The following is a 13,913-nucleotide window of genomic DNA, read 5'->3' as shown; positions in this document are numbered from 1 at the left end:
GGCACACTTTTAGGCAGTGACCTGGGTGTCAGAGATGCTTCCAGGGGTCTTCCCCGTGCTGTTCCCATGTCTTTTCAGCAGTGTATGCATGTGTCACACAGCACATGACCAGATAAGGTTGTAAAATGTTAAAATGATATTTCCCGGTGAATGCATTTGTCACGGTTGAAAGCAATACAAAAGTTCAAAAACGCATAAAAAATGCTACTTGTGAACATAGCCCAAAGTGTGGAGGAGTATTTTTGTTTTTGGTTATTTATTTTACCTTATACACAAGTCTTTACCCTGGAAAGGAAGTTCCTTAACATATTTCACAGGAAAGCAGTTTCAGTTTAGTTTTTGAACGTTTTATTGTGAGCCCTTAAAAGTGGCTTAATGCCTCTGACCACGTTGTTAACAGCAGTGACCTGGGGTTCAGAAATGCTTCCTGGGGCGATGCCCATGCTGTCCCCATGTCATTTGAGCACTGTCACTATCGTTTTGGGCACTTTTTAGGCTTTCTACAGACTGCTGGGGGAGCCGCCGCAAAAATGCTCGGGTCTCCCATAGACTAACATTGGGCTCATTGCTCGGGTCGAGCACCCGAGTATCACAGTGAGCTCGGCCCGAGCTTCGAGCACCCGAGCATTTTAGTGCTCGCTCAACACTAATAACCATCACTTGGAATCTAATATTACTGTAAGGAGAGGTCCTCTGTATGGGCACTGTGATGGGTGACAGTGCTGTATGGATATTGCGGCTTAATTTGCCCTCTATGATAAGTATTGACATGTCTGGTACTATTGTGTGACCACTGCTATGAGCCTAATATTACTCTGTGACTTCTAATAAAGATGACACTTCTATATGGACACTATGGGTGACAATACTGTATAGAAACTGCTGTTTAGTAATTGCATAGTGACTACTGTGGATAGCAGTACCCAAAGCTCTTAGCTATGGCAGGTACTAATGTACAGACACTAATATATGGATAGCACTTTTATATGAGTACTAATAAGACTTCCCCCATAACTATGGATATTTATATATAGGTGATAAGTTGGTACTGACATGGGTGGTACTATTGTATGATCACTACTGTGAGGGTAATACTATCGAATAACTTCCAATATGGAAAACAATTGTAGATGGGCACTCTTGTGCTGACAGCAATGTATGAAGTTATCATTAGATGGGTATTGGTACAATAGATACTATTGTATGGCTATTACTATGAGGCTGATACTATTGTATGATCACTGCTATGAAGCTGATACTATTGTATGATCACTACTATGAGGCTGATACTATTGTATGGCCACTACTATAAGGCTGATACTATTGTATGGCCACGACAATGAGGCTGATACTATTGTATGGCCACTACTATGAGGCTGATACTATTGTATGGCCACTACTATGAGGCTGATACTATTGTATGGCCACTACTATGAGGCTGATACTATTGTATGGCTACTACAATGAGGCTGATACTATTGTATGGCCACTACTATGAGGCTGATACTATTATATGGCCACTATTATGAGGCTGATACTATTGTATGGCCACTACTATGAGGCTGATACTATTGTATAGTCACTACTATGAGGCTGATATTATTGTATGGCCACTACAATGAGGCTGATACTATTGTATGGCCAATACAATGAGGCTGATACTATTGTATGATCATTACTATGAGGTTGATACTATTGTATGGCCACTACTATAAGGCTGATACTATTGTATGGCCACTACTATGAGGCTGATTCTATTGTATGGCTATTACCATGAGGCTGATACTATTGTATGATCACTACTACGAGGCTGACACTATTGTATGGCCACTACTATGAGGCTGATACTATTGTACAGCCTCTACTATGAGGCTGATACTATTGCATGGCCACTACTATGAAGCTGACACTATTGTATGGCCATTACTATGAGGCTGATACTATTGTATGGCCATTACTATGAGGCTGATACTATTGTATGGCCATTACTATGAGGCTGATACTATTGTATGGCCACAACAATGAGGCTGATACTAATGTATGGCCACTACTGTGAGGCTGATACCTTTGTATGGCCACTACTATGAGGCTGATACTCTTGTATGGCCACTAGTATGAGGCTGATACTATTGTATGGCCACTACTATGAGGCTGATACTATTGTATGGCCACTACTATGAGGCTGATACTATTGTAGAGCCACTACTATGAGGCTGATACTATTGTATGGCCATTACTATTGTATGGCATCTACTACAGATGACGATTCTACACTTAGGGGTGACAACACAATATGGAAATTCATGTTGATACTACTGTATGGCCTTGACTACAAGTCTTATACTATTGTATGAATTCTAACATACAGGAGATTACACTTCTGTATTGGGCACTTATTGAACTGTTCGGGAATTGCGGTATAGTCAGTATTACTATACGGTATGTAGCATGACTGATACATCCTGATTGACAGCCGGCTCCCCGCAATTAGGCAGCAGGGAGCTGACTGTCAATCAGGATTACGTCAGCACTCACGCCTCGTCAACAGAGCAAAGCGAATGAGAAGTTGCTACCCTGTTGTAACGGGGGGCAGGGTGGCAGTCGGTGGTGAGTGGCACATCAGTTTCAGTGATTAAATCCTCACCCTGGCCCGCTACAGAAAAAGGGGACTCGGAGAATCCCTGGGTGTGTGTGTGTTGTGGTGTCTCCGTGGAGGATACCTCCATACTCACTTCTGTCTCGCCGTCCCGGATGTTGAGTCTTTTAGCCTTCAGAAGGAGAAAATCAGACCAGCTTTAAAACGTAAAAACCTCTTTACTTGCAGCCACAGTCACATACAGGGAGTAACAAGTAACACAGTCTCTTTGTGATCTCTTCACATACAGCGGCACTCTACCAGTGATGAAAGACACGGACACCGATTTGAATATGAAGATTAACGCCGAATGCGCCAGCTCTCTAGGTAACTCCATTCTCTGTCCCACTGCCTGACCTGCTTGGATCCACCTCCCTGATGAGGCTGTCCGGTCTTGGCACGTAAGGTGAAGTTCCCACATTGACCTCTCCGTGTACATCTGTTCCTGTTGTCCCCGCAGACTAGACAGTTTAGATTCACCTTCCAGATAAGGATGTCCAAAAACTCCCAGACCTTGACACACACACAACCTTCTCCTGCACTTTCTCCTGTGTCCTCCTGACACGTCCTCACTAGTCACTGTCCCTCACTCAACTCACTCTGTCTGCAATCAGGAAGTGACTCCTTTCTTCACTGAACCTGCTCCTCCCACACTGGAGCAGTTCCTAAACCCCTTAACTCTTTCCCAACCATAACTGCATACTCTGTGTGCTATAGTGCCCACCTCTGCACTACTTCTTCTATCAAATAGTCTACCCGCACCAACCTATGTTGAACCTATAAGTAACCCATCAGACATTAGATCATATGATTGCTCGTATATAAACATAGAATACAGCATTATGTGCATTAAGAGGGAAGAGGCGCATGACCGTCCCAGTCACCCTCTTACATACCTCCCTCCTAAAACATGGTCGTCCCGACCATGACAACACCTGTAAAAAGAAACACCAATGCACATTTAAAACATTCAACACATATGTTTATATTAAAATGCACGATAGATTAATTCCTTTTAATCACTTCTTCTTGCTGGTCAACCTTGACCTCGGTCCCACTTGGTTGGGACCCTGGAACAGAGAGTTTAAGTTCCTTTGAATATGGGTCCGTCTGACCCCGGTCTTCTTGCTCCTGGGACCCACAAAACCAAAAATGTCCATCACAAGCCCGCTGGCCAACAAATCCTGCTACAACAGTCCTGGAGCAGTGACTCGGCAAGATCCTCGGGTCGTCCTGACAGTTTCTCCCCCTCCCTCCTTTTTGCTGAGTACGGTCCCTTTAAGAACTATGTACTTCTCAATAGCTCCTATACGAGACCACAGTCCATGGAGCAGTTGCACACAGTCCTTCAGTTAACCCTATCAGGGTTCAGTCCCGTAATCCAGCCGGGGAATGTGCAAACGTGCGCAACAGAACTTGGAGAGGGGGAAACACACAAACATAAAGTCATCTTCTGGCCATGAAGGTATCAACAGTCCTTCCAAGGATAACAAAGGCGGGGTGCCTTAAACTTAGTTTCCTGAGACTCGACTGGTCTTCAGCCTTTAAATAGGGGTTCCTCGGAACTCGACCCCTCAAAATAGCCCGCTGGACAAATCGAGAAACTGCAACTGCCCAGAGGTCACCTTGGTTACTGCTCAGGTGTCTCGTGGAATTTCTCTATCTTCTTCCAGGCTTCTCTCAGGCAAAGTCAAGCCACTTCCAGTGAAGTCAAAGCCCAAAATCCTTCCCGGAGCTTCTCAATCATCTTCATCCCCTTGGCATACCACAGCTTAATGCTTCTGAGGAATTCACCACAGCTCCTTTCGGTTGACAACTGAGCACAATGCAATAGTTGCTGGCTTGCGTCCGGCCTTACTGGACAGGATGGAGCTGAGGCTTGCATACCTTCTGCAGTGGGCTCCGCTTCTTCTTGGTACTTTGGAGGGATCACGTACTCTCTGGTCCCCCGAGCGATGTACATTGAGTGTCTCCCTTCAGGCTGAACCACAATAATTGGTGATGGTGGCATCTCCGCAACTTCTTGATCGTGGTAATCAGAGCCCCAGGGCAGGCTAAAGACTTCAAACCCCCGCCAGTACTCGTCCACTGCATACGGGTCCTCATATTGACTGTCCCGGTTCATGGCCTCTACCTCCTCATCATCACCACCAATGCTCATTCGCCATGCAGACTGTGCTCTTGCCTCGCGGTCACTGTGTGCCATCACGACTACTGTTTTCCCCAGCTCTTCTCTCTCCAGAAGCTGCAGGGCAAATGGCACCGGCCTCTCACTCACCGTACGTTTCCAGTGGCCCTTGGCTTGCCTCTTCCTGGGCCAGACTTCAGACACATCTGCTGCATCACACTTCACTCCCTGCAACTCTGCTTTCGGCCACGCCTCCTGCATTCGCCATCTTCCACCCGACGGGCAGCGCCTTGCACTGCGCCGCGCTCTCCATGGGTATGCACCTCCCACTCCGGGCTGGATCCTAGCTGCAGGGCACATCCTTCTTCTGGCCGACACCCTTGAGGGCTGGACACATTTTCGCGCTCTCGGGCGCCATCCACGCCCATAATAGGCAGTCTTTCTTCTTCTCTTCACCGCCGCCGTTGCCATCTTGGAGTCCATGCTTCTGGCCGCCATCTTGGGCTGCATGTATTCAGGCGCCCTCTGATCTGCGCCACGGGTCTTCTCTACCCCGCTCTCTTCATGCGAGGCACTTGCATCCTGCCGACTACGCCAAATGTAACGGGGGGCAGGGTGGCAGTCGGTGGTGAGTGGCATGTCAGTTTCAGTGATTAAATCCTCACCCTGGCCCGCTACAGAAAAAGGGGACTTGGAGAATCCCTGGGTGTGTGTGTGTTGTGGTGTCTCCGTGGAGGATACCTCCATACTCACTTCTGTCTCGCCGTCCCGGATGTTGAGTCTTTTAGCCTTCAGAAGGAGAAAATCAGACCAGCTTTAAAACGTAAAAACCTCTTTACTTGCAGCCACAGTCACATACAGGGAGTAACAAGTAACACAGTCTCTTTGTGATCTCTTCACATACAGCGGCACTCTACCAGTGATGAAAGACACGGACACCGATTTGAATATGAAGATTAACGCCGAATGCGCCAGCTCTCTAGGTAACTCCATTCTCTGTCCCACTGCCTGACCTGCTTGGATCCACCTCCCTGATGAGGCTGTCCGGTCTTGGCACGTAAGGTGAAGTTCCCACATTGACCTCTCCGTGTACATCTGTTCCTGTTGTCCCCGCAGACTAGACAGTTTAGATTCACCTTCCAGATAAGGATGTCCAAAAACTCCCAGACCTTGACACACACACAACCTTCTCCTGCACTTTCTCCTGTGTCCTCCTGACACGTCCTCACTAGTCACTGTCCCTCACTCAACTCACTCTGTCTGCAATCAGGAAGTGACTCCTTTCTTCACTGAACCTGCTCCTCCCACACTGGAGCAGTTCCTAAACCCCTTAACTCTTTCCCAACCATAACTGCATACTCTGTGTGCTGTAGTGTCCACCTCTGCACTACTTCTTCTATCAATCTAATAATCTACCCGCACCAACCTATATTGAACCTATAAGTAACCCATCAGACATTAGATCATATGATTGCTCGTATATAAACATAGAACACAGCATTATGTGCATTAAGAGGGAAGAGGCGCATGACTGTCCCAGTCACCCTCTTACACTGTCAATGTGACTTCATCAGAAGCCGCAGAATCGCTGGCAGGAGCAGTCTGTGACAGTTCTGTGTGGCAGAGATTGGCGCCGGGCACAACAAGCAGATACAATGGTGTGAAAAAGTGTTTGCCCCCTTCCTGATTTTTTATTCTTTTGCATGTTTGTCACACTTAAATGTTTCAGATCACAAAACAAATTTAAATATTATACAAAGATAACACAAGTAAACACAAAATGCAGTTTTTAAATGAAGGTCTTTATTATTAAGGGAAAAAGAAATCCAAACCTACAGGGTCCTGTGTGAAAAAGTGATTGCCCCGTAAACCTAATAAAGCCCCCGTCTCACATAGCGAGATCGCTAGCGAACTGTGTCACGGTTTTGGTGACGCAACAGCGACCTCACCAGCGATGTCGCTATGTGTGACACTTTGCAGCGATCAGGCCCCTGCTGTGAGGTCGCTGTTCGCTGCAAAGTGTCCTGGACCATTTTTTGGTCGTTGACCTCATGCTGGTCAGCACACATCGCTGTGTGTGACCAGCGGGAGCAGCGATCAGGCTGGTAACCATGATAAACATCGGGTTACTGGGGGCACACGCGCACCTAGTAACCCGTTGTTTATCATGGTTACGGGCCTGCTAAAGTGAGCGGTAACCTCCTGCTCACTGTAGCAGAGTGGTAACCATGATAAACAACGGGTTACTAGGTGCGCGTGTGCCCCTAGTAACCCGATGTTTATCATGGTTACCAGCCTGCTAAAGTGAGCGGTAACCTCCCGCTCACTGTAGCAGAGTGGTAACCATGATAAACAACGGGTTACTAAGTGCGCGTGTGCCCCTAGTAACCCGATGTTTACCATGGTTACCAGCCTGCTCCTGCTTCAGCAGCAGGCTGGTAACCAGGAGCAGGACATCGTGGAAAGATTCTTTCCACGATGTCGCTGCTCCCCTGATCGTTGGTGAGCCTGCCTGTTTGACAGCTCACCAGCGACCACATAGCGACGCAGCAACGATCCCTGACAGGTCATATCGTTGTCGGGATCGTTGCAGCGTCGCTAAGTGTGACGGGGGCCTTTACTGGTTGGGTCGCCCTTAGCAGCAACAACGGCAATCCAGCGTTTGCGATAACCGGTAATGAGTCTTTTACAGCGCTCTGGAGGAATTTTGGCCACTCATCTCTGCAGAATTGTTTTAATTCAGCCACATTGGAGGGTTTCCAAGCATGAACCACCTTTTTAAGGTCATGCCACAGCATCTCAATCGGATTAAGGTCAGGACTTTGACGAGGCCATTCCAAAGTCTTAATTTTGTTTTCCTTAAGCCATTCAGAGATGGACTTGCTGGAGTGTTTTGGATCATTGTCCTGCTGCATAACCCAAGTGCGTTTCAGCTTGAGGTCAAGAACGATGGCTGGATATTCTCCTTCAGAATTTTTTGGGTAGACAGCAGAATTCATGGTTCCATTTACCACAGCAAATCTTCCAGGTTCTGAAGCAGCAAAACAGCCCTTGACCATCACACTACCACTACCATATTTTTCTGTTGGTATGATGTTCCTTTTCTGAAATGCTGTGTTACTTCTACACCAGAAGTAATGGGACATACACCTTCCAAAAAGTTCAACTTTTGACTCTTCAGTCCATAGAGTATTCTCCCAAAAGTCTTGGCAATCATCAAGATGTTTTCTGGTAAAACTGAGAAGAGCATTTATGTTCTTTTTGCTCAGCAATGGTTTTGTCTTGGAACTCTGCCATGCATGCCATTTTTGCCCAGTCTCTTTCTTATGGTGGAGTCATGAACACTGACCTTAACTGAGGCAAGTGAGGCCTGCAGTTCTCTGGATATTGTTGTGGGGTCTTTTGTGACCTCTTGGATGAGTCGTCGCTGTGTTCTTGGGTTTATTTTGGTCGGCTGGCCTCTGTTCACCACTGTTCCATGTTTTCACCATTTGTGAATAATAGCTCTCACTGTGGTTCGCTGGAGTCCCAAAGCTTTAGAAATGACTTTACAACCTTTTCCAGACTGATAGATCTCAATTACTTTCTTTCTCCTTTGTTCTTGAATTTCTTTGGATTACAGCATGATGTCTAGCTTTTGAGGATCTTTTGGTCTACTTCTCTTTGTCAGGCAGTTCTTATTTAAGTGATTTCTTGATTGAGAACTGGTGTGGCACTAGTCAGGCTTGTGTGTGGCTATAGAAATTGAACTCAGCTTCCCAAAGATGTGATAAACCACTGTTAATTTATGTTTTAATGCGGGGGGCAATCACTTTTTCACACACAGGGCCCTATAGGTTTGGATTTCTTTTTCCCTTAATAATAAAGACCTTCATTTAAAAACTGAATTTTATGTTTATTTGTGTTATATTTGTCTAATATTTAAATTTGTTTTGTGATCTGAAACATTTAAGTGTGACAAACATGCAAAAGAATAAGAAATCAGAACGGGGATAAACACTTTTTCACACCACTGTAGTTAGCAACTACCGGCCTGTTGGTTTTTTTGGCCCATAGTGAAAAAATGTAATAGTCCTGGATAAACCCTTTAATGGGATGGCATGCCATGTGCCAAGTTGAGGCATGAGGTACAAAGCAGCGTTCTTCTACGTAAGGCAAACAGAGAGCAAAGTAGAAAATAAAATATTGCGAAGTGGCGGACTCTGGCTGTTATGTAGTCAGGCTGCGCACAGGCTATACATTTACCCTCATTAATTCAATTCTGTCTGAGCATTTTTACATCAGCCGCTCAACATTCACATCTACAGGAGTCATTCAATGAAGCAACATGAGACCCTCATTTCTCGTTACACGGCACAGATCAAGACTAAGCACTAAGACAATGTCAAAACCAGAACTGGCAGAGCGGAAAGAAGAATAATATGATATTATAAGACATAATTCCTAGTAACAGCTCAGCACTTATAGACATAATAACACGCCAGCCTGCAAAATATCAACCTCATTTCACAAACAGCAGTAGGGACAACATTTTAAAGGAATTCTCCATTTGCATAAAAAGTAGTTAAGATCTACATAAACATTAAATATATTTACCATCTCTATTTCATGTGTTCAGTTACAGTTGTAGAAGGGAATTTTATATAAAACAATGATTTTTTTTTCCCCCTCTGAAGTTGACTCTACGGGTTTCCTGCCACTCAGGGTCACTTGCAGAGGGAACAATAGCAGGCTGGAGAAACCAAGCTACTGTGATTATACATGCTGCACTTGTCAACTGGGGTGCTACCCCAGAGGAACAAGGGGGTGCCTAACTGTAGTATAAACGTGTAACCCCCTGCGTGCTGTCCTTGGCCGAGGATAACCGGCCTGCCTGTAAAGAGAGCAGGCAAGACAAACAGCCCCTGTGAGAGAAAGTCGGAGGGAGAGTAGCGTGGAAAGAAGTGACTGTTGCAAGACTGGAAGAATGTTCGCTTCCAAAGAGGGAGAGAGGAGCGGCTATGCGCCCCTTTTTTAATAAACAGGTCCGGAGTGATCTAAAAATTAAAAAATAAACTATGCTCCCCTACCAATCCCTTGTGGCGTCTCTCTTAGCACTGCTAAGGCCCAGCCGCTGATCTCTGGCCTTTCTTTTCTGGCAGGAATGTGAATGGCTTCCAAAAGGAATGTTTCCCGAAGGCAGTCACATTGTAAAAAAAAAATTATCTAACCATAAACAGGGTTGGTTTGTATACTTTTTGCATTGTTATAGTAAATACTGACACTTTACCTCTATAATCGTTGGTTTTCCCACACTTTCAAATGTCGGAGATCCATACAGCACCCCATCGCTGTAAGGCGTCCTCTGAATATACCGCAGCCAACCCGGCCGATCTGGATAACCCATTAAATTTGTATTAAATGTGATTGGATCATTGCTTAGTTCACCTAGATAGGACACAAAAAAGGAAAGAGATTATTTTAAGTGGAATTTTAAATAATTTAGAACATTTTGGCCCTATGGTTATTGGTTGTTTTTTTTGCATTCCAAGAGCCATAACTTTATTTACCTTTCAAAGTCACTGCTGATTTTCAAGATGTCTTACAATAGATGTCATTTAGATATATGTGGATAAAATCAGTTCTAAAATAACAAAAATAATACAAACAACCAGTACAAAAATGAATAAAACTGAGAATAAACTTCAATAAAAAAATGAATATATCCCTCTGTCGTACCAGTGGTACAGCTATTTCTCCAAAGTGCTCTAGACCGCATGTTGTTGGTGCTACTGTGAGCAGCCTGTGTGGCCTAAACCTGCTCTCTTGGCTGCAGCGTCTCCGGACTTGTCTCCCATGGAGTCATTACACAGGAGCTGCCAGCAGAGGATCTTGATGATTTGCCCATGTGCACTCAATGCTGCAGAACCTTCCTCGGATGACCATTTATAACCTCAGTGACAGCAGCTGAAGCTGTAAGTGCAGGGATTTCTGCTTGTTGCTTATATTCCAGATGTTTTGAAGATTTAGTTTCCTTTTTTTCATCCTTTGCAGATCAGTAACACATCTACGCATCCTCTGATTTCCAAAAGTCCATAAATTTTCCTTCTTGGTGTTGAAAATGCATATTGTCTCTTCAGAGAGGAAGAGGACTAGAACTCTAGCACCACTTATTGGAAGCAGTGATCTAGAGTTCTAGTCCTCTGTCACGCAAGGTGAGGGAAGGAACAAGTGTAAAATGACGGTAAGAGGGGGAAGGGAGCACAACAACTAGGGAAAGGGAGAATGGAGACCCCTAGGCAGATCTAATATCACCCTGTCTACCCTATCGTCCCTAAATAAGTTCCGTGCCTATCGCCGAGCAGGAAACCTAATCCCTGAATGTCCCTAGAGCTTGGCCCTAGGCAGGGAGGGGACGGGGCGAACACTAGTAAGGCCCCACTAAAACTAAAGACAACAAGGTAAACAAGCAAAGGGGATACACTTAGCTTGAGAAGACACCAGTGAGATAACGTCAACTGTCCTCCAAGGGACGTCCAAGAAGAATCTAGCCGACTACTAGTACTCCAGGCATGGACAGAGTAACATAGAACTATCACCGGCGACTCTCAGGAGACATTGAGTTTTTAACTACCAAGCAAGGGTGTGTCAATCAGCAGCAGAAGGTGGAGTTCGCTGCTAGGTCCTAAAGGAAGAAGGATATCACTACGCTACATGGATTAGAGGATCAAGAAGGCGTCTGCAATGCCAAGCGCAGTGACCTTCTACAGCCGGATCCAGAGCGACTGTCTGTCATACTTGAAACACCCATTATATCCTATTCCTCTCTGAAAAGACAATTTGCATACTTAATTTCCCAGAGGATCATGCATGGTGTATAAGTCTCCTCACTCTGACATGCCAGGCTTGGCATGTCACTCTCCACAAGTAAAAACGTTACTTATTGGTGTTGAAATTTCAATGTTGAGCAGTGTATTTGACGCGCCCCCTGGGCCAGTGCTGTTAGGGATACCCGGAGCCGGATCAGATGGGGGTTGTAGTCTCCGAGTGGCTGTGACCCGGTCCGTGCCCAGGGTGTCAAGCTCAGTGTGTGGCAGTCCTTACTGATGTTACTAAAGTTCTTTATGTCGACTACGCCACCCGTTGAATTGCGGTCACTACGGCCGCCGCTGCAGCAGGGTCCGCTGAGGCTGATGGTGTTGGTGCAGCTTAGGTAGTATAACCCCCAACGGGAGGGGTATAGCCTCAGGGGGTCAGGTGCAGAGGATGGTGGTTATGGAAGTGCAGGGAAGATGGTAATGAGAGTCAGAGTCGGGTTGTGCAGTCCAGGGTTCTTTACTTACTGCTGTTCTTGTACCGGTCACTCCGGCCTTAAGTGACCACCCGAGCCGTGCTGCGTCCACCAGGTCCTGGACTCGGCCAACCCCCAAGTAGATCTGGAGCGTGGTTCTGAGCTCCCTTTCTGTCCTGTCCTCGTCTCTGGCCTTCCCCACCAGGGATCCACCTATGTCCGGCTCCCTCGGGCCTCTTGTTGGTGAACCCTTGCCTCTGGGTTCCCTGACCCTATGCGTGGTCTGCCTTCCGGGTGGATATAGTGGGTGGCCGTGGCAGATTCTGCCCACGGCCTCCGGTTCCTGGCTAAGGTGTGCTGTAGCCTCTGCCAGCTTGGGATCCGGTACCCTGTTGCCAACTCTTCACCCTTAGATTTAGTTTGGGCTCTCAGGGAGTTCCTTCTTTCTCCCCCTCTGGGTCTTTCAAACTCCTCTCTCACTCTTGGCCTTGGGGCTGCTCTGCTCCTCTGCTTTCCTCCACTGCTCTGCAAAAGACTGATGTCTCACTGACTGACTGACCCTGATCTAAGATGGTTCCCACCTTTTATACTCCCTCTATGTGTGAGCTCAGGTGACCAGCACCCAATGAGCTCCTAGCACTACCCAGACTGCTCCCCCTATCTGCCCCTACACTACTGGGATATTCCACCCCCTCCCACTCCAGCCAAGGACAGACTCGGTCGTACCTGCACATTTCTAAGTGGGAGTACCGTTGGTCTGCCCTGCGGAAATGGGATGTGTGTAGTGCATGCAGCCTTCTGAGCTCAGCTCCACACTCCATCCTTACCCGGGAGTGGAATATCACACCTCTGGGTTGAGGTGCAATACCCCTGTAGCAGCCGAATCCTCAGGGTGCTACATTCCCCCCTGGTAAATCACAGCACGTCCTCGGGCTGTAAGATATAAACAACATCCAAAACATACAATTTTTTTTCATAAACATATAAAACATATAAACATTATCAGCAGCATAAACTTTTCATATAAACTTTTCATAAAAACATTCTTGTCTCTGGTACCTCCGGTCACGGTGCAACTTGTGACCGGGTAAAGTGCGACAGTCTCTTGAAGAAACACGGTTTCCTATAAAACCGGTAGGGGGCGCTTTAGGAAGCGCAACTATATACAAAGGAATATGGCCGCTCTCAGTCCTCGGCCAGGTATTAGGAAAGGGATGACCGCTCTCAGTCCTCGGTCAGTGGGAATAGGGACACACTGGAACAGTTCACACTTGTCCCAACGGGGACCATATTTAAATTAGCAGCATGGCATATACCCTAACGGGTAACTTTATACAGTCTCTTCACTACCGTACTCAACGACGGCGTCCTCCTGCTCTTTCTTTGTGGACAGTTTCAGTTTCAGACCCGTCCGGGTCCTCTTGCTCCTCCTCACACCGCAGCTCCTCCTCCGTCAGGCGATGCACATGGAGGGCGTAGGGTCCTTTGGCACACTTGTGCCGGGTGAAGGTGACCTCGTCCCCTAAATACAGGTCACGACCTCTGTGTCCCTCCGGTAGGTGGGACTCAACGTCTCTCCTGGTCACGAAGACGTCGCCTGGGGTGCGGTGATCCCTGATGAAACCCCACCCATGCTGCAGATTAAATTTTATCACAGTCCCGATGGTACGGGGACCATGCGCTGCACGGGGGTTTCTCCTGGTCCGGCTCTTCTGCTCCGCGCTCCTTATTTGGGCTTGTTGTTCCCGGACCCGCCTCTCTCTCCGCTCCCTCTCAAAGACCTCGAGCTGCTGGCGGCAGCACTCTGCACGCTCCGCTGCGGCTGCCCGAGTCTCCTGAGTGAACCCCATGAGGTCTTCTCCGGTGGGATCCCACTCAAA

The 13,913-nt window shown here is 46.8% G+C and overlaps 1 protein-coding gene across 4 annotated transcripts in view; it reads right to left on the bottom strand.

Annotated features, from left to right (window-relative positions):
- SGCE (sarcoglycan epsilon) overlaps window positions 1–13,913 on the bottom strand; it is a 141,495-nt gene that overhangs the window by 67,048 nt on the left and 60,534 nt on the right. For all 4 annotated transcript variants that reach the window (XM_073677337.1, XM_073677334.1, XM_073677336.1 and 1 more), the window contains one exon: window positions 10,033–10,190. In XM_073677337.1, coding sequence (XP_073533438.1) covers window positions 10,033–10,190 — 158 coding nt within the window. The remainder of the gene's footprint in view (window positions 1–10,032; window positions 10,191–13,913) is intronic.

This window comes from Phyllobates terribilis, unplaced genomic scaffold (assembly GCF_046119375.1).
Source record: "Phyllobates terribilis strain yellow unplaced genomic scaffold, ASM4611937v1 Scaffold_4__5_contigs__length_816908805, whole genome shotgun sequence".
In the NCBI taxonomy this organism is placed as follows: domain Eukaryota; kingdom Metazoa; phylum Chordata; class Amphibia; order Anura; family Dendrobatidae; genus Phyllobates; species Phyllobates terribilis.
This window is presented reverse-complemented; position numbering and strand designations above follow the sequence as displayed.